This window comes from Indicator indicator, chromosome 20, assembly GCF_027791375.1.
Source record: "Indicator indicator isolate 239-I01 chromosome 20, UM_Iind_1.1, whole genome shotgun sequence".
NCBI lineage: Eukaryota > Metazoa > Chordata > Aves > Piciformes > Indicatoridae > Indicator > Indicator indicator.
In genome coordinates this window covers 1938880-1966587 of record NC_072029.1, presented here as the reverse complement: position 1 = coordinate 1966587, position 27708 = coordinate 1938880, and the positions used below count along the sequence as shown (strand labels likewise).

General features: G+C 50.5%; 1 protein-coding gene across 1 annotated transcript in view; it reads right to left on the bottom strand.

Annotated features, from left to right (window-relative positions):
• Nucleotides 1-27285, bottom strand: part of ALS2CL (ALS2 C-terminal like) — a 40611-nt gene extending 13326 nt beyond the window's left edge. The window contains exons 1-16 of the mRNA XM_054389995.1: nt 27177-27285; nt 25928-26120; nt 23781-23846; nt 22028-22193; nt 20959-21087; nt 20518-20637; nt 18938-19014; nt 18491-18557; nt 16836-17032; nt 14147-14212; nt 11558-11656; nt 10127-10285; nt 9174-9285; nt 7280-7357; nt 1921-2048; nt 351-524 (exon numbers count right to left, since the gene is read on the bottom strand). Coding sequence (XP_054245970.1) covers nt 351-524; nt 1921-2048; nt 7280-7357; nt 9174-9285; nt 10127-10285; nt 11558-11656; nt 14147-14212; nt 16836-17032; nt 18491-18557; nt 18938-19014; nt 20518-20637; nt 20959-21087; nt 22028-22193; nt 23781-23846; nt 25928-26120; nt 27177-27282 — 1937 coding nt within the window. The 5' untranslated portion in view covers nt 27283-27285. The remainder of the gene's footprint in view (nt 1-350; nt 525-1920; nt 2049-7279; nt 7358-9173; nt 9286-10126; nt 10286-11557; nt 11657-14146; nt 14213-16835; nt 17033-18490; nt 18558-18937; nt 19015-20517; nt 20638-20958; nt 21088-22027; nt 22194-23780; nt 23847-25927; nt 26121-27176) is intronic.
• Nucleotides 27286-27708: the final 423 nt, after the last annotated feature.

The following is a 27708-nucleotide window of genomic DNA, read 5'->3' as shown; positions in this document are numbered from 1 at the left end:
TCTTCCCCATGAGAGTGGTGAGAGCCTGGAATGGGTTGTGCAGGGAGGTGGTTGAGGCCCCATCCCTGGAGGTGTTTGCAGCCAGGCTGGATGAGGCTCTGGCCAGCCTGCTGTACTGTGAGGTGTCCCTGCCCATGGCAGGGGGGTTGGAACTGGCTGATCCTTGTGGTCCCTTCTAACCGTGACTGATTCTATGATTCTATGATCTTAGAGGTCTTTTCCAACCTCAGTGAGCAGGAAGAATGGGACAATGCTTGGGTTCATAACTCATGGCAGACCCTCATGTAGACCACTACCCTCTCTCCCCATGTGGGCTCCTCAGCTGGAGTGAGGACAGGCAATGCTCAAACCTCTGGCAGAAGAGGTACTCCTGAGACTTCCGCAGCTCCTTGCTTGTTTGTATGTGGAAGCCTGTGAAAGACTCTTCCATTTCTTCTTTGCAGCCAGAGTGGATGAATTCCAGGAACTGGTCATAGATTCCTTTCCATCTCTTCTCCACTGGGAACTCCTCGAGGCCCAGCTGACTGCAAACCATAACATGACATTAAGCTTTTCTCCATCCCTCTCCTCAGCTGTTTCAGACTTCACTTTGAAAGGTGGTAGGCTCTCCACAGCCTGATATCAACACAAGAACTGTGGGAGCAGAGAAAGATGGCAGCACCTAGCTGGTAAATTCCAGAAAAAGCAGCCCAGGTCTGTTGTCCTGACAAGGAAGTACTTTGGGTGAAGAAGCATCCCTGGGGTGTGGAACATCAATCACCTGAATCTCTGCTGGTGAACTGATGACAGGTTTTCTACTTGTGGATGTTTCTAAACATAGACTAATTTGTTTTGACTGAAAGCCTACAGAGAAGTCTGGGAGCAGGAAGACAGTTGAGCAGCCACCACCAGTAGCTATTCCTGTCTGGAAAGCACAGGAAAGAGAAAGAGTTTCTGCACCACACATATGCTGATGGACTGGAAATGATTTGAAGAGGAAAAGGGGAAAAAAATGAACTGAGTTTTGGAAGAGGAATTCCCCTCAGAGGACGAGCAGTGTGTCCAACGTAGTGCAAGGAATGTGCTGAGGGTTCTAGAGCACAAGTCTTGCAAGGAGTGGCTGAGGGACCTGGGGCTGTTGAGCCCGGAGAAAAGGAGGCTGGGGGGAGACCTCCTGGCTCTCTGCAGCTCCCTGAAAGGAGCTCTCTCCCACCGCAACCAAGCCACCACTAAACCATGACCCTAAGCACCCTCAGCCACCTCTCAGAAAGCTTCTTCTCCAGACCCTTCACCAGCTTTGCTGCCCTTCTCTGGACCCAACTCCAGCACCTTGAAGTCTTTGGAGTGAAAGGCCCAAAACTGACCCTGGAATTCAAGGTGCAACCCACCAGTGCCCAGCCCAGGAGGATGATCCTGCCCTGGTCCCACTGGCCACACCATTACTGATCCAAACCAGGCTGCTGGTGGCCTTCATGGTCTCCTAGGCACCCCCTGGCTCATCTTCAGCTGCTGTCAACCAGCACACCCCAGGTCCTTTTCCACTGGGCAGTTCCCAGCCACCCTGCCCCCAGCCTGGAGCATTCATGGGGTTATTGTGACCAAAGTGCAGGACACAGCACCTCAGATCAACCCTTTCAGGCAAGGACTGCTTTGGTCCCTTTGAGTTTTGAGCAGTATTCATCTAGGTAGAGTCACAATCATAGAATCAGTCAGGGATGGAAGGGACCTCAAGGATCATCCAGTTCCAACCCCCCTGCCATGGGCAGGGACACCTCACACCAGAGCAGGTTGCTCACAGCCACATCCAGCCTGTCCTTAAAAACCTCCAGGGATGAGGCTTCCACCACCTTCCTGGGCAACCTGTGCCAGTGTCTCACCACCCTCATGGGGAAGAATTTCTTCCTCCCAATGCAAGCCCTGACCCAGGAAGCTGCTGCTCACACTTTGGTTATGCTGTCATCCAGCTGCTCGTGGGATGTGTTCAGGATGCCATGTGTCTGCAGACCTTGGCCTGATTTGTTAGTAAAGGTTCCCTCCAGAATGAAGCCATTGGCAAAGGACAGCTTTCCCTGCAGTGGAGAAAACAAAGGGTTATTCTGCCAAGAGCTCATTAGTGACAGGAAACAAGCTGGGCTGAGATCTCCAATTCTCTTTTCAGCAGAGCCAGCTTCTGAAACAGCAGCTGAGGACATCTCCCAGCCTGGAGGTGCTCGTTTTCATCAAGCAGTCATTAAGGTGGCAATGCTCTGAAGCAAACATGGCCTTGCTGTCGAGTGACACGTGGAGGATGCTGGAGGGGAAGGACCACCACAACCAACCCCAGCGCGCAACCAACCCCAGCGCAACCAACCCCACCGCACAACCAACCCCACCGCAACCAACCCCACCACAACCAACCCCACCGCACAACCAACCCCACCACAACCAACCCCACCGCACAACCAACCCCACCGCAACCAACCCCACCGCAACCAACCCACCGCAACCAACCCCACCGCAACCAACCCCACCGCGCAACCAACCCCACCGCAACCAACCCCACCGCACAACCAACCCCACCGCACAACCAACCCTACAGCACAACCAACCCCACCGCACAACCAACCCCACCGCACAACCAACCCCACCGCACAACCAACCCTACAGCACAACCAACCCCACCGCACACCCAACCCCACCGCACCCCCAACCCCACCGCACCCAACCCCACCGCACAACCAACCCCACCGCACAACCAACCCCACCGCACAACCAACCCCACCGCAACCAACCCCACAGCAACCAACCCCACCGCACAACCAACCCCACCGCACAACCAACCCCACCGCAACCAACCCCACCGCACAACCAACCCCACCGCAACCAACCCCACCGCACAACCAACCCCACCGCACAACCAACCCCACCGCAACCAACCCCACCGCACAACCAACCCCACCACAACCAACCCCACCACAACCAACCCCACCACAACCAACCCCACCGCGCAACCAACCCCACCGCGCAACCAACCCCACCGCGCAACCAACCCCACCGCGCAACCAACCCCACAGCACAACCAACCCCACCGCAACCAACCCCACCGCAACCAACCCCAGCGCCACCAACGCCAGCGCCACCAACCCCACCGCACAACCAACCCCACCGCACAACCAACCCCACCGCACAACCAACCCTACAGCACAACCAACCCCACCGCAACCAACCCCACCGCAACCAACCCCACCGCACAACCAACCCCACCGCACAACCAACCCTACAGCACAACCAACCCCACCGCACAACCAATCCCACCGCACAACCAACCCCACCGCACAACCAACCCCACCGCAACCAACCCCACAGCACAACCAACCCCACCGCAACCAACCCCACCGCACAACCAACCCCACCACAACCAACCTCACCGCACAACCAACCCCACCACAACCAACCCCACCACAACCAACCCCACCACAACCAACCCCACCGCACAACCAACCCTACAGCACAACCAACCCCACCGCGCAACCAACCCCACCGCGCAACCAACCCCACAGCACAACCAACCCCACCGCAACCAACCCCACCGCAACCAACCCCAGCGCCACCAACCCCAGCACAACCAACCCCACCGCACAACCAACCCACAGCACAACCAACCCCACCGCAACCAACCCCACCGCACAACCAACCCCACCGCACAACCAACCCTACAGCACAACCAACCCCACCGCACAACCAACCCCACCGCACAACCAACCCCACAGCACAACCAACCCCACAGCACAACCAACCCCACCGCAACCAACCCCAGCGCCACCAACCCCACAGCACAACCAACCCCACCGCAACCAACCCCAGCGCCACCAACCCCAGCACAACCAACCCCACAGCACAACCAACCCCACCGCACAACCAACCCCACCGCACAACCAACCCCACCGCACAACCAACCCTACAGCACAACCAACCCTACAGCACAACCAACCCTACAGCACAACCAACCCCAGCGCGCAACCAACCCCAGCGCGCAACCAACCCCAGCGCGCAACCAACCCCAGCGCGCAACCAACCCCACAGCACAACCAACCCCACCGCAACCAACCCCAGCGCCACCAACCCCACAGCACAACCAACCCCACCGCACAACCAACCCCACAGCACAACCAACCCCACCGCACAACCAACCCCACCGCACAACCAACCCCACCGCACAACCAACCCTACAGCACAACCAACCCCACAGCACAACCAACCCCACCGCACAACCAACCCCACAGCACAACCAACCCCACCGCACAACCAACCCCACCGCACAACCAACCCTGCACCACAACCAACCCCACCGCACAACCAACCCCACCACAACCAACCCTGCACCACAACCAACTCCACCGCACAACCAACCCCACCACAACCAACCCTGCACCACAACCAACTCCACCGCACAACCAACCCCACCGCACAACCAACCCCACCGCACAACCAACCCCACAGCACAACCAACCCCACAGCACAACCAACCCCACCGCACAACCAACCCTGCACCACAACCAACTCCACCGCACAACCAACCCCACCACAACCAACCCTGCACCACAACCAACTCCACCGCACAACCAACCCCACCACAACCAACCCCACCACAACCAACCCCACCGCACAACCAACCCCACCACAACCAACCCCACCGCAACCAACCCCAGCGCGCAACCAACCCCAGCGCGCAACCAACCCCAGCGCGCAACCAACCCCAGCGCCACCAACCCCAGCGCCACCAACCCCAGCGCACAACCAACCCCAGCGCACAACCAACCCCACCGCACAACCAACCCCGCACCACAACCAACCCCACCGCACAACCAACCCCACCGCACAACCAACCCCACCGCACAACCAACCCCACCACAACCAACCCCACCGCACAACCAACCCCACCGCACAACCAACCCCACCGCACAACCAACCCCACCGCACAACCAACCCCACCGCACAACCAACCCTACAGCACAACCAACCCTACAGCACAACCAACCCTACAGCACAACCAACCCCACCACAACCAACCCCACCGCACAACCAACCCTACAGCACAACCAACCCTACAGCACAACCAACCCCACCGCACAACCAACCCCACCGCACAACCAACCCTACAGCACAACCAACCCCACAGCGCAACCAACCCCACCGCACAACCAACCCCACCGCACAACCAACCCTACAGCACAACCAACCCCACCGCACAACCAACCCCACCGCACAACCAACCCCACCGCACAACCAACCCCACCACGCAACGAACCCCAGAGGAAAACATTTGCTTTGTGCTTTAGAAACAAAGCAATCCCTTGAGTTATCCAATTTTCAGGCTTAAACTGATTAATTACTTCAAGCTTCCAGTGACCAGGCAAAGCTTCCATTTCTCCTCTGTTGGTTTTTTGTTTTGTTTTGCTTTGTTTTTTTGTTTGTTTTTTCATCTGCTTGTTAAAACCACAAACAGGTTTGGCCTCACAGGTAAGGGCCATCACATGATACTCACTGCTTCCAAGATGTTTTTGCTCCCAAAAAAAACGTTAAAAAGTCTCCAAGGCAAATTCAGAAGACGTGCAGTAGCTTGACTCAAACTTAGAAGTTGTAATTAAAATCACATCCAAAGCCAAACAATATCCTGGCTGGGAGTATGAGCCTAAAATAATCTTTGCTCATAGAATCAGAGAGTCATTTGGGTTGGAAAAGACCTCCAAGCCCAACCATTAACCCAGCACTGCCAGGTCACCACTAAACCATGGCCCTCAGCACCACATCTCTAAGCAGGAGGGACTCCACCTTTAGATAAAGAATAGATTCTTTTTTTCCACCCAGGACTAATCACTCAAAACATTAGGTTTGGAGGAAGCTCTACCTAAGCACTGTCATCATTCTCTGCAACTCTTCCTGTTGATGAAGATAATAGAATCAGAATTCTTTTGGTTGGAAAAGACCTCAAAGATCATTGAGTCCAACAGTCAACCTAACACCACCATGGCCATCACACCATGTCCCCAAGTGCCATGGCCACACGTTTTCTGTACACCTCCAGGGATGGTGACTCCACCACCTCCCTGGGCAGCCTGTTCCAATCCCTGACTACTCTTTAAGGAAAGAAATTTTTCCTAGTACCCAACCTAAACCTCCCCTGGTGCAACTTGAGGCCATTTCCTCTCATTCTATCACCTGATTCTAGGGAGAAAAGACCAACCTCCCCTTGGCTCCAACCTTCTTTCAGGGAGTTGGAGAGCACCAGAATATCTCCTCTCAGCCTCCTCTTCTCCAGGCTGAGCAACCCCCAGCTCCCTCAGCTGCTCCTCATGAGATTTGTGCTCTAGACCCTTCACCAGCTTCATTGTCCTTCTCTAGACATGCTCCAGCCCTTCAACATCCTTGGAGTGAGGAGCCCAAAACTGACCCCAGGATTCAAGGTGTGGCCTCACCAGTGGAGAGTACAGGGGCAAAGTCCTTCCCTGCTGCTACTGGCCACACCATTGTAGATCCAAGCCAGGCTGCTGTGGGCCTTCGTGGCCCCTGGGCTGGCTCATGTCCAGCCCTCTGCCAAGCTCTTCCTCCCATGACAAAGCTCATCTGAGGTCACTGCCAGTTGTGGCAACCACTCCTTCTGACCACATTCTTCCTGTCAGACTCACCAGAGCTGTCTGTAACAAGCTGCAGGACTTGTTTTTCCCTGCACTGGGGCACTTGGTGCAGATATTTGACCAGATATTGCAGTTAAATAACCACCAAACATTGAACTTGGCAGGGCAGTGGCCAGGTTGCAAAACCAAGCCTCCAAGATCCTTCAGCTATGTGGACATCTCGACTACATTAGCACAGTGCTGCTACTGCAGCTCCCTTTGCTTTGTACATCATTTCCTGCCTTCCCAACCACTACAGAGGAGAAAATATTTGTTCTGAGAATAGTAATAAAAAAAATAAATAAACTATCCCAACTGCCTCTGGTGGAACACAACCAAAAACGTCCCACCAGCAACAAAAAAAACCCAAACCCTCAGTGCAAACAAAACAGTCCAAACCAAAACCACACACAAAGCCCTCAGCAACTTAAAATCTCTCTCAGCTGCAGTCTTCCATCTGTGAATGAAAGCAACAATGCAAAAAGGAAAGCCCAAAACAACCCAACCCAAAGAAAATTATCTTTTCTACCAGCTGAGGGGAAGTGAAGCAGGGGAGGGAGGTGAGATTTAAAGATGAGTCCAGCAGCCCCTCTGGAAAGCAAATGAGTGCATAGAAAAGGCTGAGATGAAGGAAAAGGTCTCCTCACCTTTCCAACAAAGGTTAGATCTTCTGTGAAGTTCCCTTCATAGACAGAGTCATCTTCCAAAAGCAGAATCCCAGAACCCTTCATGTTAAAAGCACAAGCAGTGAAGTCATGACATTAACTTCCTCCCTACTGAAGTTCATCTAGAAAAGGCTACTGGCTTGGAATATTTATGAGTTCCTCATTAACCAACACCCCCAAAGTCCGTCTCTGCAAGGCTGCTCTCCAGTCCTTCATCCCCAGCCTGTGCTGATACCCAGGATTGCCCCAAGCCATGTGCAGGACCTTGCAGTTGGCCTTGTTGAACCTCAGGAGGCACACATGGCTCCACTTCTCCAGCTTGTCCAGGTCCCTCTGGGATGGATCCCATCCCTCAGGTGTGTCTGCTGCACTGACACCACTCAGCTTGGTGTCATCTACACACTTGCTGAAAGTGCACCCAAATCCCCTCACGAAGACCCCAGGGGGGACATGGCTTTTCACCCATTTCCCTAGAAGAAGGAACAAAAAGTAGACTCCTGTTCTAAGAACAGACACAGCAAGAATTGGGTCAGACTCATGCTCCTCCCAATCATCTGACCTTGAGGTGCCTGCAGCCACTTGTTTCATCCTTTGCAAGATGATTGAGGGGAAAGAGGAAGGGGGCTGCTGAGCCAGATTAGCTTTGTCCCTTTGCAATCAATGAGATTTTAATGAGCTGCTCCAAAGCCCTTCCTAAACTATCTCCTTCCACTACCTCCCAAATTCCACTAGCACACATTTCAGAGGAGAACCAATATGTAGAACAGACTGGGGAGAAGAGCAGTGGAAAGAGAGACTTTTTGCTATGGTTTGTCCCATGGTTTGAGCCCCAAGATTTTAACCTACCCACAACCAGCCAGAAAAATGTGGCCACTTTTAGAGCTGCAGCACATTTTCCACTGGAATGGTTTTCTTGATGGAAAGCTCCTTTTCTGGCAAAAATAAAAGGTTTCCAAGGGAAGCTTCTTGGCCATAGCAATTTTCCACTAGGAAACCTGAAGTGACTGCTCCCCACACGGAAGCCTTGTGAAGTTAAAGGAGCCTTTGGCTGCTGGCAGAGCAAAAGAGAACTTTTATTTTGGTTCCCCTGCAGATGGAGATTTTTTTTTTTTTATGGAAAGCCCTTCCAACAGAGTTTCCATGCTAAACATTTTCTCCTAATTTGGTGAGTGGGGAAGGGGTTGTTTGTTTTTTCAAGCCTGTATTTTCTCATCAGAAGAAATGCTTTTCTTTCCAAGCCACTTCCAACCATGCCAACCCTTTCTTTCCCCACCAGCATCTAAACTCTCAATGAACTGGACAGCCAGCTGGTCATAGAGAAGGTAAAGGCTTTATGACCTCCATGGTAGGCGAAGTATCACAGAGAACTGCACTGCTTTTCATATGAGCTCTGGTCTCTAGTTGCAACCTGATGGGCAGTTGACCAGCCAGACCTAGAAGGTGTCTTAGCAAGAGCAAGAAGTGGCAGTCTCACCTCGGGTTCCTACCTGGCACCTCAGGGAGATGGGAAGGAACAAGACTAAATCTACACTTTGTACTTCAAGGTGGTTATGGTAAAATATCAATGCTACATTCTCTTGCTTTCTATTTTCCCTCAAAGATAGACTCAGAGAATTTTCAGGTTGAAAAGGACCTTTAAATGTCATCTAGTCCCACCCCATGCTGCAGTCAGCATGGAGATCTTTAACTAGATCAGGTACTCAGAGCCCCATCCAGCTTGACCTGGGATGGAGCATCTACCACCACTCTGGACAGCCTCTGCCAGTCTTTCATCACACTCATTGTAAAAACTCCTTCCTTGATCTTGAAGACTAAGAAGCTTTAATTTTGCCCTTGATGGGGAATTCCAGAGAGCCCACTGCAAATAAGTACTCACCACCATTTTATCAGCATGAAATGTCCTTTGGTAGCAGACACCTGACTGGGTTACCACAATGCCTTGTCCGTGTTTGCGGTCATCAAGCCATGTCCCTATGTATCTCTCTCCCCTAGAAGGCAACAACAACACCACCACCACAAAACAATTACATTTTTTCCCTGTTTTATTAGATCTTGCTCAGTTTGAGGTATCACTTCTTAGTGTGACCAGCAGAACCAGGGAAACAACTGTCCCCCTGCACACAGCACTGCTGAGGCCACATCTTGAATAATTGGTTCAGTCTTGGGCCCCTCACTCCCAGAATGACATTGAGGGGCTGGAGTGTGTCCAGAAAAGGGCAACAAAACTGGTGAAGGGTCTGGAGAGGAGCAACTGGGGGACCTGGATTGTTCAGCCTGGAGAAAAGGAGGCTCAGGGGAGACCTTCTGGCTCTCTGCAACTCCCTGAAAGGAAGTTGGAGCCAGGTGAGATTTGGTCTCTTCTCCAAAGGAAGAAGTGACAAGAGAAAAGAGCCTCAAGTTACCCCAAGGGAGGTTTAGGTTGGACAGAAGAAGAAAATTCCTCCCTGAAAGGGTTCTCAAACACTGGCACAGGCTCCCCAAGGAGGTGGGTTGAATTCCCATCCCTGGAGGTGTTGAAAAAAGGCAGAGATGTGGTGCTGAGGGCCATGGTTTAGCTCCAGACATGGTAGAGTTAGAGAATGGTTGGACTGGATGATCCTAAAGGTCTTCTCTAACTCAAAGGCTCCACACAGCACAGGTGCCATGATGTACTGCACAAAGTCAACTCAGAGAAAGCTTTCCCAAGAGTTCAAGCCTTATAGCAGAAGTTGAACACATCTCCCCTTCATCTCCAAACACCCCCATCCAAACATGAGGCCTCACCCCTGCCAACAGAGGGACAAAACTGTCAAGGTACCTAAAGCCAGTCCTGATCTCAATCTCCTTTACCTATCTTTGTCTTCCCAGACTCCATATCCACTCTTCTTGTCATTTTCCCACTGTCCAGTGTATTTAAATGGATGCTCAGCTGAGATGTTCTCCAGGATCCCAAACCCTTGCCGCATGTTGTCTTTGAAGTAACCTTTGTAGACCACATCGTTGCCATACCTGCAGGGAGAGGGACAAAGAATTTGAGGCTGTGCCTATTTGATCACTGCTGTTGGAGCAGAAAGCCAGGGGAGTGAGTGGAGTGGACTCATCTGCCTCCTAAACATTCCAAACATTCCCCTGATAGCCCTGGAGCAGGTTGGTGATCACTGTTAGGAACGTGCATCACTCCAGGCAGTCACTCCACAGAGAGCTGTCCCACGTTGTCTAAAGACACAGCACAGCACTGCAACTGTCTGGGGAGAGCCAGGCTGGAGCGCCCACTGCTTAACCCAGAGTAGGAGTAGATAAGATCAAGCAAGGAGGCAGAGCCACCTTCGCCTTTTTGCACTTGCCAACCACCCCTGCTCCTTGAGAAGAGCCCAGCAGATCTTCACTGCTACAATGGAGGAAGCACTTGACCTAAGCAGAGCTGGCATCCCTAAGCGTTAACATGCTGTCACATTTGGCACCAGAGACACCAGCCCAGCTCTGCTCGTTGGCGTGTCTTGTACACTGAGAATCAGAGAATGAGAGATTTGTTTAGGTTGGAGGAGACTCTTCAGGTGCAACCATGAACCCAGCACTGCCAGGGCACCACTAAACCATGGCCCTCAGCACTGCCACATCTCCAGGGCTTTGCACCCCCTCCAGGGATGGGGACTCCACCACTGCTCTGGGTAGCCTGGGCCAGGCCTTGGCAACCCTTTTAGGGAAGAACTTGTTCCTCATGTCCAATCTAAAACTCCCCTGGGTGCAGCTTGAAGCCATTTGAGCAACCAGACCTAATGGGACTTGTCCCTGACCATAGCAGGGGGGCTGGAAATAGATGATCTCCAAGGTCCCTTCCAATTCAAATCATTTTATGATTTCCTTTTGTCCTGTTGCTTTTTTCTTGACAGAACAGACTGACCCCCACACCAGATGGCTAGGGGAGACAGAGTGAGCTGAGTTCTCCAAGTCTGTCCAGGGCTGATGGCTCACCATGAGCTCTCCTCCCTTCAACCACAAGCATGAATGCAAAATCACATCCTCAACCATGAGGAACAGAAAATGCTGTGGCAGGTGGTTACAGTGGTCATAGCTTGCAGAGCAGCTCTCACTTCCCAGTGCTCAGGAGGCTCAGGTTTGTGAAGCCAAACTGTCCATCTCCAAAGCAAAGCTTCTGGCACCTGACTTCATCACCCTGGCTTTTACACCAAGCCTTTCACAGAGAGGTAGGAACACAAAATACATGGAGTCCTTTTTTCCCCCCCTACCTCCCCCCAGAGTCCATCTTGGGGTTTTACTTACTCACAGATTCCATAGCCTCTCATCTTGCCCTCATACCAGTGGCACTTGTAGCAGTCATAGCGGTCCTCAGACTGGCGTGGCACAAGGCATATCCCAAACCTACAAGGGACATGTGGCAGAGGTCAAAAGGGGACTCAGTTGTCCTGGATGAGGTTTGAAAACTAAGGATCTTCTAGACTCTCAACTTGATTTCCATGGTTGTGGTCAGCTCTACCTCTGACACTGTTCCCAAGTATCAATGGACTTGGTGCAAGGAAGATCTCATCTCCTTGTGAGCTGCAGTCACGGCTACTCACAGGATCACAGGATGTTAGGGGTTGGAAGGGATCTCCAGAGATCATAGAATCCAGCACAGGTCACACAGGAACACATCCAGATGGGTCTTGAAAGTCTCCAGAGAAGGAGACTCCACAACCTCTCTGGGCAGCCTGCTCCAGGGCTCTGTGACCCTCACAGTGAAGAAGTTCCTCCTCCTGTTGAGGTGGAACCTCCTGTGCTATGGTTTGTATCCATTGTCCCTTGTCCTGTCCCAGGGGGCAGCTGAGCAGAGCCTGTCCCCTCCCTCTTGACCCCCAACCCTCAGATATTGACAAAGATTTATTAAATCCCCTCTCAGCCTTCTCTTCTCCAGACTCTTCTCAGCCTCTCCTCCTAGGGCAATGCTCCAGCCCCTCAACCATCATGGTAGCTCTCCCTTGGACTCTCAAGTCCTCCATGTCCCTCTTTGCTTCTACAGAGATGCTTCCAGTGTTGTTGGAGTTCTTCCCTCTCTATCCCAAGTCCAGTTTAGGGGATGAGTTAGGCTACCAAAGCAATTGCTTTGGTCCAAAAAAAAAAAAAAAAAAAAAAAAGGGTAGAAGGGACCTTGGGAGATCATTGAGTTCAACCCCCCCTGCCAAAGCAGGACCACCCAGGGCAGGTCACACAGAAATGCATCCAAATGGGTCTTGAAAGTCTTCCCAGAAGGAGACTCCACAACCTCTCTGAGCAGCCTCACAGTAGAGTTTTTCCTCGTGTTGAAGTGAAACTTCCTGGGTTCAGGTTTGTACCCATTGGCCCTTGTCCTGTCACAGGATGCAACTGAGAAGAGGCTGCAACTTCTTCTTGACACTCACCCTTCAGATATTCATAGATATTAACAAGATCCCCTCTCAGTCTCCTCCAGGCTAAACAGCTCCAGGTCTCTCATCCTGCCCTCATCAGGCAGATGTTCCAGTCTCTTCATCATCCTCACAGTCTCTGTTGGACACTCTCCTGACTCTCTTGACTGGGGAGCCCAGAACAAGACACAATACTCCACATGTGGTCTTATCAGGTCAGAGTAGAGGGGGAGGAGAACCTCCTTTGGCATCTTAATCCCCCCAAAAAGCCCAAATCAATCCAAAGCAAACCAAAAAAACCCAAGAAAAAAATATTTGAAGCTGTTTTTTTTCCTCTTTTAAAAGCATCATTTACTCAGGAATCCATGTAGAAAGGAGAAATCTGAACAACAACAACAAAAAGTCTTAGAAAAATAATGTTTGGATTTCAGAACATTGTTTCTTTCTCCTGAAAAGTCCTCATGTAAGAGAAGTTTTTTAAAGATAACTAAAAATAACTTTTTTTCCCCAAGGATTTTCCAATGAATAAATTCACCTTGATTTAAGAGATCAGGGCTCAGATTCATCCAGCTGGATGGAAATGTCTGCATGTGAACTGGGCATCTGCCCACACCTCTGCTGAGTCAACATCCATCCACTCTACTGCTGGAAAGCAGCTCCGCAGGGCAAGACCTTGGAGTGCTGGTGGGCAGCAAGTTCTGCATGGGACAGCAATGTGCTCTTGTGGCCAAGAGAGCAAATGGCATCCAGGGGTGCAGAAAGAAAAGTGTGGCCAGCAGGGCTAGGGAAGTTCTTCTACCTCTCTACTCTGCCCTGCTGAGTCCACACCTGCAATACTACTTGCAGTTTTGGGCTCCCCAGTTCAAGACAGACAGAAAACTGCTGGAGAGAGTCCAAGGGAGAGCCAGGAGGATGATTAAGGGACTTGAGCATCTCCCCTGTGAAGAGAGACTGAGAGCCCTGGGGCTGTTTACTCTGGAGAAGAGAAGACTGAGAGGGGATCTGATCAATGTCTATCAGTATCTGAGGGGTGGGTGTCAGGAGGAGGGGGCCAGGCTCTTTTGGGTGGTTCACAGTGATAAGACAAGGAACAAGGGGTTCAAACTAGAACAGAGAAGATTTCACCTCAACATGAGGAGAAACTTCTTTCCAGTGAAGGTGACAGAGCTCTGGAACAGGCTGCCCAGGGGGGTTGTGGAGTCTCCTCTGGAGACTTTCAAAGCCCACCTGGATGCATTCCTGTGCAGACTCCCCTAAGGGATGCTGCTCTGGCAGGGGGGTTGGACCTGATGATCTCTTGAGCTCCCTTCCAGCCTCTGATACACTGTGAGACTCTAGGTTGCAACATACTCAACCTTAAGCTCAGTCAGATGAATTGGGCTGCAACAGTAGAATCCCTTTACAAGGTGTCAGTGTCCCTGTTCCTCTGGGAAGAACCATTTCTTGCTTTCAAACCAAGCTAAGCAGCAGCCTGCTTTTGGAGGCTTACCCATGCTCCAGGCCCTCCTTGAAGTCCCCCACGTGGTTGCGTCCATCACGCCACTTCAGGGTCCCCCTGCAATGTGAAGCCAGGATTACATGAGGGACATCACCTGCAACCTTCCCAGCTACAACAGAAAGGGATCAAGGCACAGCCTAGAAATGGTTGACATCAAAACATTTCCCAAGGGCACAGAGAGAGACAAATCCTGCTCTTGGTTTGTGCTGTATGGAGCAAAGTGCAAGTTTTGCACTGGGGAAGAGGAGGCTGAGGGCACTCCCCACAACTGCCTGAAAAGAGGCTGGAGTGAGGTGGGTGTTGGTCTCTCGTCCCAAGGAACAAGTGCTAGGAGGAGAGGAAATGGCCACAAGTTGCCCCAGTGGAGGCTTAGGTTGGATGTTAGGAACAATTTCTGTGCTGCAAGAGCGGTCAGGTATTCCAACAGGCTGCCCAGGGAGCTGGTGGAGGCACTGTCCCTGGAGGTGCTCAAAAATCATGTAGCCATGGCACTCTGGGACACAGTTTAATGGCCATAGTGGTGTTAGGTCAATGGTTGGACTCAATGATCTTAAAAGGTTTTTCTACCTGAAACAGTTCTGTGACTCTGATTTAACACCATCACAGTTTTGTGCCCTGTATGAACAGGGAGAATCCTCTTCCAGGTTCCCTGATCTCAAAAGCACTCTGTGGAGCTGCTGGGTCATCCATTTAGGACCCTTTCACATGGTCCTTTTGGAACTGCAGTGCAACATGTGATTAAGCTGAAGTTGCAGCAGGGCACATCCCTGCAGACAACATAATGACCCCCCCACGGTCCAGCACTTCATTGTGCTGAGCACTAGGAAAACAAAAGAGACAAGCACTGGCCTAAAGGGATGGTATCTCTCCATCTGCTCTGGGTGTGGGGGGGTTGTAGAAACGATTACACCAGGTAACAATGCAGCAAGGAGGCAGGAACAGTCAACACGAAGGTCAAATTACAGCATGGCCATGCCCAGCTGCATTTCCCTCCCTCCCAGTCTCCCACTCCACCTCCACCCACTCCCTCCTTCCGTTCTTGCATCACCTCAGGCTCGGTGAGCTCCCTACACATGTCCAGAGACAACAGAGGATGGTGCAGTACCAAAACTATGACACATTTGTTTGACTTTCACTGAGGTTGTTTTCCACACCCACAGGAGCCAGGCCCTTGTTCTTTCTGCTACAGGTAGATGAACACATTAAATGAAAGGGGATTTGAAAATCCATCTCCTTTTGCTTTGCTAGGGTGAATGCTAGCAAAGGAGAGCGAGCCAGAGGCAACACCTGCTCCAGCCAGGGGAGGGTTGGAGCTCCTTCTCTGGGAGGGCATCTCCTTCCCTTTAGGAAAATAAGGGCAGATATTAAAAAAAAAAAAAAATTCTTCCCCCAAAGGGTTGTTGAGCCCTGGACCAGGCTGTCCAGGGCAGTGGTGGAGTCCTCATCCCTGGAGGTGTTTCAAAGCTGTGTAGATGTAGTGCTGAGGGCCATGGCTTAGTGGTGACCTGGCAGTGCTGGGTTAACAGTTGGACTTCATGATCTGAAAAGTCTCCTCCAACCTAAGCAATTTGCAGCAGGTTTAGGCTGGATATTAGGAAAAAAAAAAAAAATCTTTCCTGAAAGAGTGGTCAGGGATTGGAACAAGCTGCCCAGGGAGGTGTGGAGTCACTGTCTCTGGAGAAGTTCAAGAAATATGTGGACATGGCACTTTGGGACACAGTTTAGTGGCCATGGTGGTGCTGGGTTGAAGGTTGAACTTGATAATCTTAAAGGTCTTCTCCAACCAAAAGCAATCTGATGATATGTTTTTAAAATTCCTTTGCTAATAATTTGGATGATAAAAAATGGTTTTGATAGCACAAAACCAAACTTTTGTCCCATTCACAAGCAAAGAAAACCCAAAAATAAAAGGTAAAGAAAAGCAAAAACAATTACTGGTTGCAGGATTTTTGTCATCATGATGATAAGATTTTACGCCCCAGGCTGAGATCTTGAACATAAACATCAGTTCAAGTTTAAGTCTCTAATTAGAGGCATCATCCACTGCAATGTGGTCATTACCACATTCCTGGGGCAACCTCTACAATTTACTGCACAAAGCAGGAGCACCAGCAAGACAGCTGCAGCAGGTCATGTGTCAGGACTCAAGCTCTGAGCCAAGTGTGTCCCAACTGGCCCCTCAATCCATCCTCAATTCCAGATTTCCCTCTGGAAATAAGTAAGGAGTGAGCCAGAGAGACTGGCAGACATTGGAAGATCACCAGCCCAGAGCCTGTGATCTAGGATCTCAGCATGGAATGGACCCAGAGCCTGTGATCCAGGACCTCAGCATGGAATGGACCCAGAGCCTGTGATCCAGGATCTCAGCATGGAATGGACCCAGAGCCTGTGATCCAGGATCTCAGCATGGAATGGACCCAGAGCCTGTGATCCAGGACCTCAGCATGGAATGGACCCAGAGCCTGTGATCCAGGACCTCAGCATGGAATGGACCCAGAGCCTGTGATCCAGGACCTCAGCATGGACTGGACCACCCCAAATCCAGAGCCACTCTGGGACATCTATAGCTCCACTTCTCCATCCACTAAATGCAGGTAGTGCTACACAGACATTGGGACCATCTTTGCATGTCCTTGCTTAGGAAAGGGACAAACCGCCCCCCCAAAAAAAGTCTCCTTACTTGCCATGTGGCTTTCCCCAGTGCCACTCTCCCTCATAGGTTGCACTCTTGAACTTGCCCTCCAGCCTGAAGACGTAGGTGAAGAAGCGGCAGGATGGGGGCTCGGTGCCTTCCCCAGTCCGGCCCCACAAGGGGAAATCTCTCTTCCCATTCAGTGCCTGGCGCACAGCCTGCTTCAGCTTCCACTGCCAAACAGCCTGGGGGGACAGGGATGATGAGTCCAACCAGTGAAGAAAGCATACCAGCTCCCCAGCAAGAGACACTGCAGGAGGAGCAGCAAGAAGCTGTTGGGTTCCCATCCTTTCTGTGCCATCCAGCTGGCTGGGCTACTCAGGCTTGGCTCATCTAGCTGGAGGTGTCTAGCCTGGAGAAGAGGAGGCTCAGGGGAGACCTTTTTCTCTACAACTACATGAAAGGAGGTTGTAGCCAGGAGGGGGTTGGTCTCTTCTTCCAGGCAAGCAGCACCAGAACAAGAGGACACAGTCTCAAGCTGCACCAGGGGAGGTTTAGGCTCAAGGTGAGGAGAAAGTTCTTCCCAGAACGAGTAATTAGCCATGGAATGTGCTGCCCAGGGAGGTGGTGGAGTCCCTGGAGATGTTCAAAAAAGGATTGGATGTGGCACTTGAAGCCATGGTTTAGTTAGTCATGAGGTGCTGGGTGATAGGTTGGACTTGATGATCTCTGAGATCTTTTCCAACCTTGTTGATTCTATGATCTACAGCATCATCAGCAGGTGCTGGGTTGGGTCCTGCAGGAGGGATGCTGCAGCAATGCACAACATTTCCAGGTCACTTCAGCCTGACTTTCACCACCACTAATTGCCAGGAGAGGTTTAGGTTGGACATGAAGAACAATTTCCTCTCCAAAAGGGATGTCCAGGGCAGTAGTGGAGTCCCCATCCCTGGAAGGATTGAAAAACTGTGGAGATGTGGTGCTGAGGGCCATGGTTTAGTGGTGACCTGGTAGTGCTGGGTTAGTGATTGGACTTGATGAGCTGAAAAGTCTCTTCCAATTACCACCATTCTGTAATTCTATAACTGGTCCTTGTGACAGGACCACACTGATGTGCTGTCCCAAGCTCTGCTCAGGGCAGATGACTTCCAGCACCTGGATATTTTTCATCCACCATCAACTCTGTAATCCATCTCTGGCCAATTTACACAGTCTTGGCTCTGCAGAGTGGGGGGAAACCTTTCAACAAACCAAACACTGCTAATTGTTCTGCTTGAAATAACATCTAAAAAATAAGATAATTAGGAGTGGAAAGACCTCAGCTGCATCTAAAGAGGTGCAGAACCTACTAATCCTTCTTCTGATCAGGAAACTAAAGTCAGTGAGACACTGAGACAGGCTGCCCAGGGAAGCTGTGGATGCTCCCTCTCTGGAAGTGTTCAAGGCCAGGCTGAATGGTGCCCTGAGCACCCTGAGCTGGTGGAAGGTGTCCCTGCCCTCAGCACAGAGGTTGGAAGTGGATGGTCTTTAAGATCCCTTCCAACCCAAACCATTCTATGATCTTGATGCTCAATGGGATTTACTCTTCCTCTCAGCAGTCAATCTTTTGCCTGCACCAGAGAGCTGCCATCTCCTCTATGCCATTCTTCTATTTCCAAACTGGGTTTGTCAGGTGGCACAGAAGCACCTTGCCTTCTGCTAACCTTCATCTGTGGGTCTTTGGCAGTGAGGGAGAAGGTTTCTTCAGGAGTTATGATGTGGAGTCCATACCTGTGAAGCAGAAGACATTACAATGGCTATGAAAAACTGATTTCTCAGGCAAGGAGCAGTTCCTGCCCTTCTCATCCCTCCCCAGAAGCTAGTGGTTCTTTTGAAGTTAGCTTTTCCTTCTCAGGAGGCTCTCAGCTACTCAACCCGTCTTCATTCTCTAGATCTGGAGTCCAAACCATTTGATTATTGATGGATTTCAGTGTGTCAGATGCAAACAACACAAGGCCAGGCTGCTGTGATCCCAGCTCAGAAGTGCTGCAGTTACCCAGAACCAAGCCCACTGGGTGCAAAGGGATAAAAATTCTGAAACCCTTTCTCAGTTTCACAATCCAGTTGAAACACTTTTCCTTTTTACCTCCAAGTGGAAATCTTTCACTTACAGTCCTGGAGCTGATTTCTCCTTGTAGTTGTCATCTACCCATACAAGCTTCAGATCAAAACTCTGGAAGCTGTTTCCCTGGAACAAAAGGGAGAAGGTGTTCCTGATGTTGATGGCAACATCACACTCTGTCCTCCTTCTGCTAAGCCACTGAACAGCAGAGCAAGGCTGGCAGCACTGTGAATTCCTTCTTTTGTGGTCCACATATCAATCCCACATCATGATGACAGACCTTGGAGATAGAAGAAATGCAGAAGCCCCTGGACCAGGGCTTATTAGTCCTTTGGGGGGAAAAAAAAAAAAAATCATTCCTCATCTCCAACCTAAGCCTCCTCTGGGGCAATGTAAGTCCATTCCCTACTGTCCTGTCACTTGTTCCTTGGGAGAAGAGACCAACCCCACCTGGCTCCAAAATCCTTCCAGGGAGCTGAAAACATCTCCCCCCAGCCACTCCAGGTGGCTCAGCTTCTCACAAGACTTGTGTCTAAACCCTTCCCCAGCTTTGCTGCCATTCTCTGGACCTGCTCCCCACCCTCAATGTCCTTCCTGGAGTGAGGGGCCCAAAACTGACCCCAGGATTTGAGGTGTGACCTCATTAGTGCCCAGTCCAGAGTGATAATCTCTGCCCTGGTCCTGCTGGCCACACCATTGCTGATCCAAGCCAGGATGCTGGTGTCCCTCTTGGCCACTTGAGCACTTGCTGGCTCACCTTCATCTGGGTGTAGACCAATACCCTTCAGGTCCTTTTCAGTCAGGCAACTTTCCCAGTTCTAGCCCAGTCCAGTTATATCTCCCCAAGCCTCAGTATCAGTCATAGCAGCAGATGGAGTTAATGAGTGGGAACCATTGACATCTCCATGTGAGCTACTCTGTGCTCTCATCCCAGCCAAGGACAGGATTCAGCTCATCCTAATTTTTGGCATCTGAACAAGGTCAGGTAAACCACACCCAGATGGTTGATCCTTCTCTCCCCTGACTATAAAGGGAGCCTGGGGGCACTTGCTCACAGCAGTGCTGAGACATCTACAATGTAAAGCTGAATGAGATAATCACCACCCTATGTCCTCAGGCTTAGACCCTGCAAGCTGAGTAGAGCTTCTCAGCATCATGTTTGGAAGAGTCCCATCACATATATCAGCTCACAAGGCAGCCATGTGTGTGGACACCTGAGGGGCTGGCACATGACTAAAGAGCAAGAAAGGTGCACAGGAAGAGAGCCCTGCTGGGTTCCAGGAGCTGTCAGTCAGAAGCAAGCCAAGCTGGGCTTGGTCAACATGCTGCAGAGCAGCTTGAGCATGTATTATTCATCTACCTACCCAGGGATGTAGGCACTCCCTGTCTGCCCCACACCCAGGCCCAAATTCCTGAAATTGCCCCAAGAACACCTGAAACTTCTGCTCCCATGCCATTAGAAGCAGCCACCCATGAAAGGTCCTGCTTAGTCCTATGCATGAGTAGAATATCTTTGATTCACCAGGCTCCCATTGGTTTGACCAACAGCCAAGCTCTGCTGTGTGTTCAGTGCCCAAGGAACCCAAATCTGGCTGTCCCTCCCATCCCTCTGGAGGGCTGCGGGCTCACCTGAATGATCACAAGAACATCATCAAAGAGCAAGATCCGGTCTGACCTATTTGTGCTGGCAGAGATGGGAAGGTTTTTGCTGTCTTCCAGCAGCCTCCTTTCAGGTACACAGAGGATGTCCTGCAGGAAGAACCACAGAGCTCCAGACAGAGGACCAGAACCATCAAAAACCACCAGGATTTGGGAAAGGCCAACAGTTCCCGCAGAGGCCATCTGCCTCATGGTGCAAGGAGACAGTCCAGCAGAACTGCACACAGCACTCAGCCTCTAAATTCCACCACGAGGTTTCTTCCAGGCTTCCATACTGCCCTGCTCTGTTGGCTTCCAAACCAAGCCTCAAATGCTTGATCCCTGTTAAGTTTCCTCCATGTGTAAGCAGTAGTGTGAAGCACCCAGAAGAGCTCCCCCATCATCAAGCCACTTTCTGTGGCCATGACTCACTGTGAATTTGTAGCTCAGGTTTTTCCATAAGGCCTTGGTAAAACAAGCTTCATCCAGGACTTGGCTGATGAAAGACTCCAGCTTCACATATTCCTTGATGGCAGTGATAACCACATCCTTCTCAGAGCCCTGACAAAATAAGGCAAGGCTGGAGCAGTGCTTCAGGCATGGCTGGGCACTACATCTGGGCTACAGCAAGACCTCAGTCACTCTGAATCCAAAGGGCTCATGAGAGTTAAGCCTCCAACCCCCTTTGCAAGGAAAGCCTCCAAATTCCAGCATTCTCTCTACCACCAGCAGGAGTGTGCAGCCTTCAGCCAGATGCTTGAGCCTTTGGAGCTTTTCTATGTGATGAGTAGCTCATACCACACTGGAGTGGCCACTCTTCAGTGCTTTGACACCTTCAGGTGGGCTGCACTCCACCAGTGCTGGTTACTGCCAGCCCCCCACCCCTGCTGTACACTGCAAATCATTCTCCTTCCAGCCTGCTTTCACAGATCCACAGCTTGCATTGGGTTGGAAGGGACCCTCAAAGGTCATCTTGTCCAACCACCCTGCAGTGAGCAGAGACACCTCCAACTGAATCAGGCTGCCTAGGGCCACATCAAGTCTGATCTTGAATGTCTCTAGGAAGGAGACCTCAGGCACATCCCTGGGCAACATGTGCCTGTATTTTGCCACTCTTGTTGTGAAGAACTTCCTCCTCCTGTCCAATCTAAATCTACCCTGCTCCAGTCTAAAACCATTGCTCCTTGTCCTGTTGCTACAATCCCTTCTAGACAGTCCTTCCTGTATGTCCCCTTGAGATATTGAAATGTAGTTATAAAGTCTGCCTGGATCCTTTTCTTTTCTAGGATGAGCAGCTCAAATTTCCTTTGGCTTGTCTTTGTAGGGAAGCTGCTCCAGCCCTAGACCTCTGACCCCCCTCCAGGGCTCTGTGTCCCTCTAGTGTTGGGATCCCATCGCTGGACATCATACTCCAGGTGAGGAGTGCCACCACAGAGTCCCACCAGCACTGCATAAGGTGTTAGCATAAGGCAGTCAAGACACATCAGATACAGCTTCCTACCTCTTGGAGAGCCTCCTTCAGTTTGGTCAGGAGCTGTATGTACTGGTCAAGGTGATCTCGGATGGGTTTGTGCAGAACAGTGTACAAGGCCAGGGACATGGAGCTCTCTGAGGTGAAGTCTGTGAGGAATTGCTTCAGCACTGTCTTGTGATGCTTCCAGGCTTCACTGCAAGGTGGAGAATCGAGACAAAAGATTCATTCATTAATTCTGGAAATTCCCACACCTCTGCCTCCCAAACTTTGTATGCTTCCTCCCAGAGAGGGCACGGAAAGACTTGGAAGAGCTGGAGGTAATGTGGTCCAAATGCATCTGCAGACCAAACCCACAGAAATAAACCAGAGCTTCATCCATCCTGTCTCTGGCCCAGAGGTCTTCACAAGTAGGACCTACACCCACAAATACTGAGGGTACAGCCTGATGCCCATGGTGGTTTTCACACTGAGAGGGTGACTCAGGTCAATGGCCATGAAGGAACTACTGGAGAGAGATCCAGGCTCTTGTCAGTGGTGCCCAGAGACAGGACAAGGGGCAACAGACACAAACTGCAACCCAGGAGGCTCCATCTGACCATGAGGAGAAATTTCTTTGGTGTGAGGCTGCTGCAGCTGTGATGGTTTGAAACTGTCTTTTTAATTTTTCCTTACAAAGTTCAGAATAGAGAAAGTGAAAGAGTGTAAATAAGTCACTATTGGGTGTAAGAAAGCAAAATACTGATTGTTCTAAACACTTCCATTGGATAGATAGAAATGTTTAAGAACTATTACCCAAAACAAAGTAGGCATTCTGCACATTCTGCGTTCTGCAGTGGGGGCAGCTGCTGGGCTGTCTGGTTGCTGTTTCTTCTTCTCTTCTGGCTGAAGATAACACACTGACCTTGGCAGCTAAGTTAACAACTTTCTGCTTAACTAACTCTGCTTCTCTGTCCAGGGGGGTCTGGGGGGAAGCTCCTGGGAGAGAGAGAGGCCCCTTTGGGGAGGGGCACCTTTGGGGGGAAGCAAAGGGAGCTTGGTTGTGCTTTTCTGTTGATTGTATATATTTGTGAATGTTGTGAATTTTGTATATTTGTACATATTCATTGCATTTCATCTGCTTGTAAATACAGCTTTTCATTTGCTTCCAGACTGAGCTAGCCTGGTTATTGTCGGTGGGGCTGGAATTTCAGCTCACACTGACACAGCAGCCCTGTCCCAGGCTGCCCAGAGCGGTTGTGGAGTCTCCTTCTCTTGAGAGATTCCAAAGTCACCTGGGCACTGTTATCCTGGGCAAGCTGCTCTGGGTATCCCTTATTTCGCAGGGGGAATGGACTGGATGATCTCCAGAGGTCCCTTCCAAACCCCATCAAGCTGGCATTCCATGAATCTGCTCAGTGCTCATGTTTTCATTCGCTATTTCCATGAGACTCTGGCATCATGTGGGACAAAGAGTGGAAATTTGCCTGCCAGATTCCCACAGAATCCCTTCTCAGATCTCAATCCTTAACCTGAACCCCCAAATTTACCTCCTCTGCAAAAGAAGCTGTGCCTGACTAGAAAGAGATGGAGAGAGATGTGTAGAGGGAATGCTGCTGTGGTCTCAGATGATGAGAGGGGCAGGCAGCAAGACCAGCTCAGAGCGGAGGAAGCTGGACCACGAATTGATGATGGCTGTAATATGCAGCACTCAGTGCTGCTCACTCTGCTTTAGTGTCTTGACCCATACAACATTTCTGTGTCCCTACCAGCTCCTTCAACAAGCACTTCTCAGCCCACTGACCTTTTGCTCTTGGTGGCATGCTCAAAGCCATGGACCACGACATAGTTTGCAAAGGTGACGAAGTATCTGTTGGCAGGAGGAAAACAGAGACACAGCCATGAGCTGAGTTAGAGGTGCACATCACCTGCAAGGTTCAAGTGACAGAGGGAAGGAGCCCCTTGAAAATGTCAGATCAAGTCCTCCACCTCCCCTCCTTAAGGGCAGGTGAAGGGTCTAGAGAACAAGTCTTGTGAGGAGTGGCTCAGGGAACTGGGGCGGTTTAGTATGGAGACAAGGAGGCTAAGGGGAGACCTCATTGCTCTCTACAACTCCTTGAAAGAAGGCTGAAGCCAGGTGGGGCTTGGTCTCCTCTCCCTTGTATCAAGTGATAGAATGAAAGGAAATGGCTTCAAGGTGCACCAGGGGAGGTCTAGGTTGGATATTAGGAAAAATTTATTTCCTGCAAGAGTAGTCAGGCATTGAAATAGGCTGGCCAGGGAGGTAGTGGAGTCACCATCCCTGAAGATGTCCAAAACCCATGTAGACTTTGGGACATGGTTTAATGGCCATGGTGGTGTTAGGCTGATTCTTGAACTTGGTGACCTTTGCAGTCTCATTCAATCAAAACAGATTTATGATTCTGCAATTGCACAAAACAGGCAGAAGGGGACATAGGAACTCTGCTTCTGCCCTTGGCTCTCTCCCCTTTTGTGCCCTTTGCCAGCTCCATGGTTTAACCACCACCCTGACTTCTGCACCACTGTTGGCACAGGATGCTTAAATCCTTCTGGTCTTCAGCAAAAGCGGAAGCAAACTTGCTCAGCACTCCTGGGAAGTAAATCTGCAAAGGCTGAGCTTAGGAGATCCACCTTCAGATGACTGAATTTCTGCTGGTTGAAGTAAAAGCCTCAGGTCTGTGTCACTCATGGTAAATTCAGGTCAAGGTGTCCCACGCTGATCTATCTCAGCTCACACTAGAGGGAGATGTAGCCACGTTTTGGCAGCAAACAGCAGGCTTCCTCCCAGTGGGGTTTTGGGACAGGTCCTGTGGGATGTTCTGCCTCTTCAGCATTTCTTACACCTCTAAGGGACATTTATTTGTGTGTTTCAGACCCTTGAACCACTCCAGGAAGCATGAGACACTGTAGGATGAGGTCTGCAGAAGGCGCGTCAGCAGCGGTGAGGAGGAGCCAGGCTTTCATTTCAAAATGAGGGGAAATTGGAGCTTCAGGTAAACTTCTGCTTTGGGTGATCTGAAGCCTCAGCACACATCTCCATATTTTCTGTGGCTCTCTACAGCTCAGTGAAAGGGGGTTGGAGCCAGGTGGAGGTTGGACTCTTCTCCCACAGAAGTAATAGCACAAGAGGAAACATCTTCAAGTTGTCCCAGGGGAGGTTTAGGTTGGATATGAGGAACAATTTCTGCCCTTTTAGGGTTGTCAGGGCTGGCCCAGGCTGCCCAGGGCAGTGGTGGAGTCCCCATCCCTGGAGGGGTCTCAAAGCCCTGGAGCTGTGGTGTTGAGTGATGTGGTTTAGTGGTGACCTGGGTTAAGGGTTGGACTTGATTATCTGAAAGGCCTCTTCCAACCAACTTAATCTCTTATTCTAGAATATTCTCTCCTCATCCCTATGAGTCCTTTAAACTTCAGGAATAGGTTGCTCAGGGAGCTGGTGGAGTCACCATCCCTGGGGCTGTTCAAGAAGAGTGTGGACATGGCACTTTGGGATGTGGTTTAATGACCATGGTGGTGTGAGTTGGACTTGATGATCTTAGAGGTCTGAAATTATTCTATGATTCTGTGACCTTTCTGTTCCTGATGCCAGCTGAAGCTTCTTTCTCATAAATCACCCAGGTACAAGCTCTGCCCCTTTGTTCTCTTCCCACTTTGAAGATGCATTATAAGACTCCCTCTGCTTACAAGAGCAAGTTCTACCTCCTACAAACATACTGAGAGCTACAAAAAGGCAGCTCCTTGTGATGCCTGCACAGACACCACATTCTGTAGCACTTGCTGTGAGCACTGAGGGCAGTCACTCTCCTGACCTAATGTCTGAACACTCCTGGACAGAACTGAACAAATTCCATGCACAAAATTGATTGTGCCAAAGCTGCCAGTCAGGTGAGAAGTTTGGTCCCCGTACACTGCCCCAAGTGTTTCTGTACTTACTGGATGTAAAGACTTAAAAACAAGTCTCCTTTCCAGATGGTGTAGATGTCCTGGATGCAGAATGACTCAGAGGTGCTCCATTTTTGCTTCAGTATCCAGTAATTTTCTTCTGTGAGGTTCCATAGAGCTTGAAATCGATCATTTAGGAGCTGGAAGAGCTTGAAGTTCTCCTTTCCCTTCTGGTCATTAGGCTCTTTGAGGAAGAAATGGGGGAGAAAAGATGATTAGAAAGCCTTGATTCCATGAAATCTGGTGGAAACATTGCTGATATCTAATGCTCAGCCCATTTTTAGCAGTGGAAAGCACAGGTATTAGAAGGAAACATTTCCAAGTAGGACTGAGATGATGATGATTTAGGGTTGTGTCCCTGTGGCTAATTGCAGAGGTTATCACAGAATCATCACAGAATTAACCAGGTTGGAAAAGACCTTCAAGACCATCCAGTCCAACCTCTCACCCAACACCATCTAATCAACTAACTCATGGCTCTGAGTGCCTCATTCAGGCTGTTTTTAAACACTTCCAGGGAGGGTGACTCCACCACCTCCCCAGGCAGCACATCCCAATGGCCAATCTCTCTTTCTGTGAGGAATTTCTTCCTCACATCCAGCCTAAACCTCCCCTGGTGCAGCTTCAGCCCTGGCTCAGACACAAGCACCAGAAGAAAATTCCTGCTTCTTGCCCCAAGGGCTCTTCCCAGTCTCCTTGGAGCCTAGACCAAAGAGGAGGTGACATGAGAGGAAACCACCCCACAGGCTTAATCCAGTCACTCCACTTTGGGCCAGACAGGTTTGTGAATATTTATACGGATTTATTTCAGTGGAGCTGCTCTGATTTACTGCCAGCTCAGAACCTGCACTCACAAGTTTTCCCTTCAAAGACAGGCATGGCCACGGACCAAGAGCAAGGAGGTGAGATGGGCACTTGTTTAGGGGTCATGCAGGTGTGAGATACATCCTGGATTTCCACACACCAGGCTGGAAACAAGCCTCAGAGTGGGTGTACAGGCTGATATGGGTTAGAATCTGGATTAACACCTCCAAAAGCCAACAGGAACCACAATCCTAGGCTTGACAACCTAAAGAGCTCACTATCTTAAATCAAACATCTCCACACACCACTTACTCCAGCAAACAGCCTCCTGCAAGCCCTCAACCATGGAGTTTCAGTGAGAAATCCCTTCCTAGGTGTGTCAATGACTCAAGGCTAGAACTACAGACAGAACAAAAAGGAGATTTCTCCAACCTACCTGCCTGCAGCAGAGGCTTGAGGATGAGGGCATCTATCCGTGCCAGGCATGCTGAGAAGGTTTCCTCCACTTGGAGCAGGGATGCAGTTGCTTCAGCTGTGCACATGGCCTGGATGCAACACAGAGGGTGTACATTAACTTTCCAGCAAGAGTTTTCACCTGCCAAGGCTTCCATGCTCATCACAAGCCCCCAACCTTTCTTGTTTTTAACAGCACACAAGGGTGCAACTGCTGGCCCTAAAAAACCATTTGAAAATGTTAAAGATGAACCAGAAACCCAAACAGCTCAACACAGGCAGGTGGCACAGAAGACCACCAAGGCTACAGCCTGTTTTCCTGATGCCTCACATTGAAGATCTTCTCAGGTGGGCCACAATACCTGCTCCACATGACTGGAAAGGCCCTAAATTTCTTGCTACCTGTTAATCCTGCTTACTGCCAGATCTGTCCTCCCAGAAGAAAATTCTGAAGCAGAAGAAAGCGAAGGATGAAGCAAAGTGCTTCTTCCCATCTCTCTCACCAGTTTTCTGTC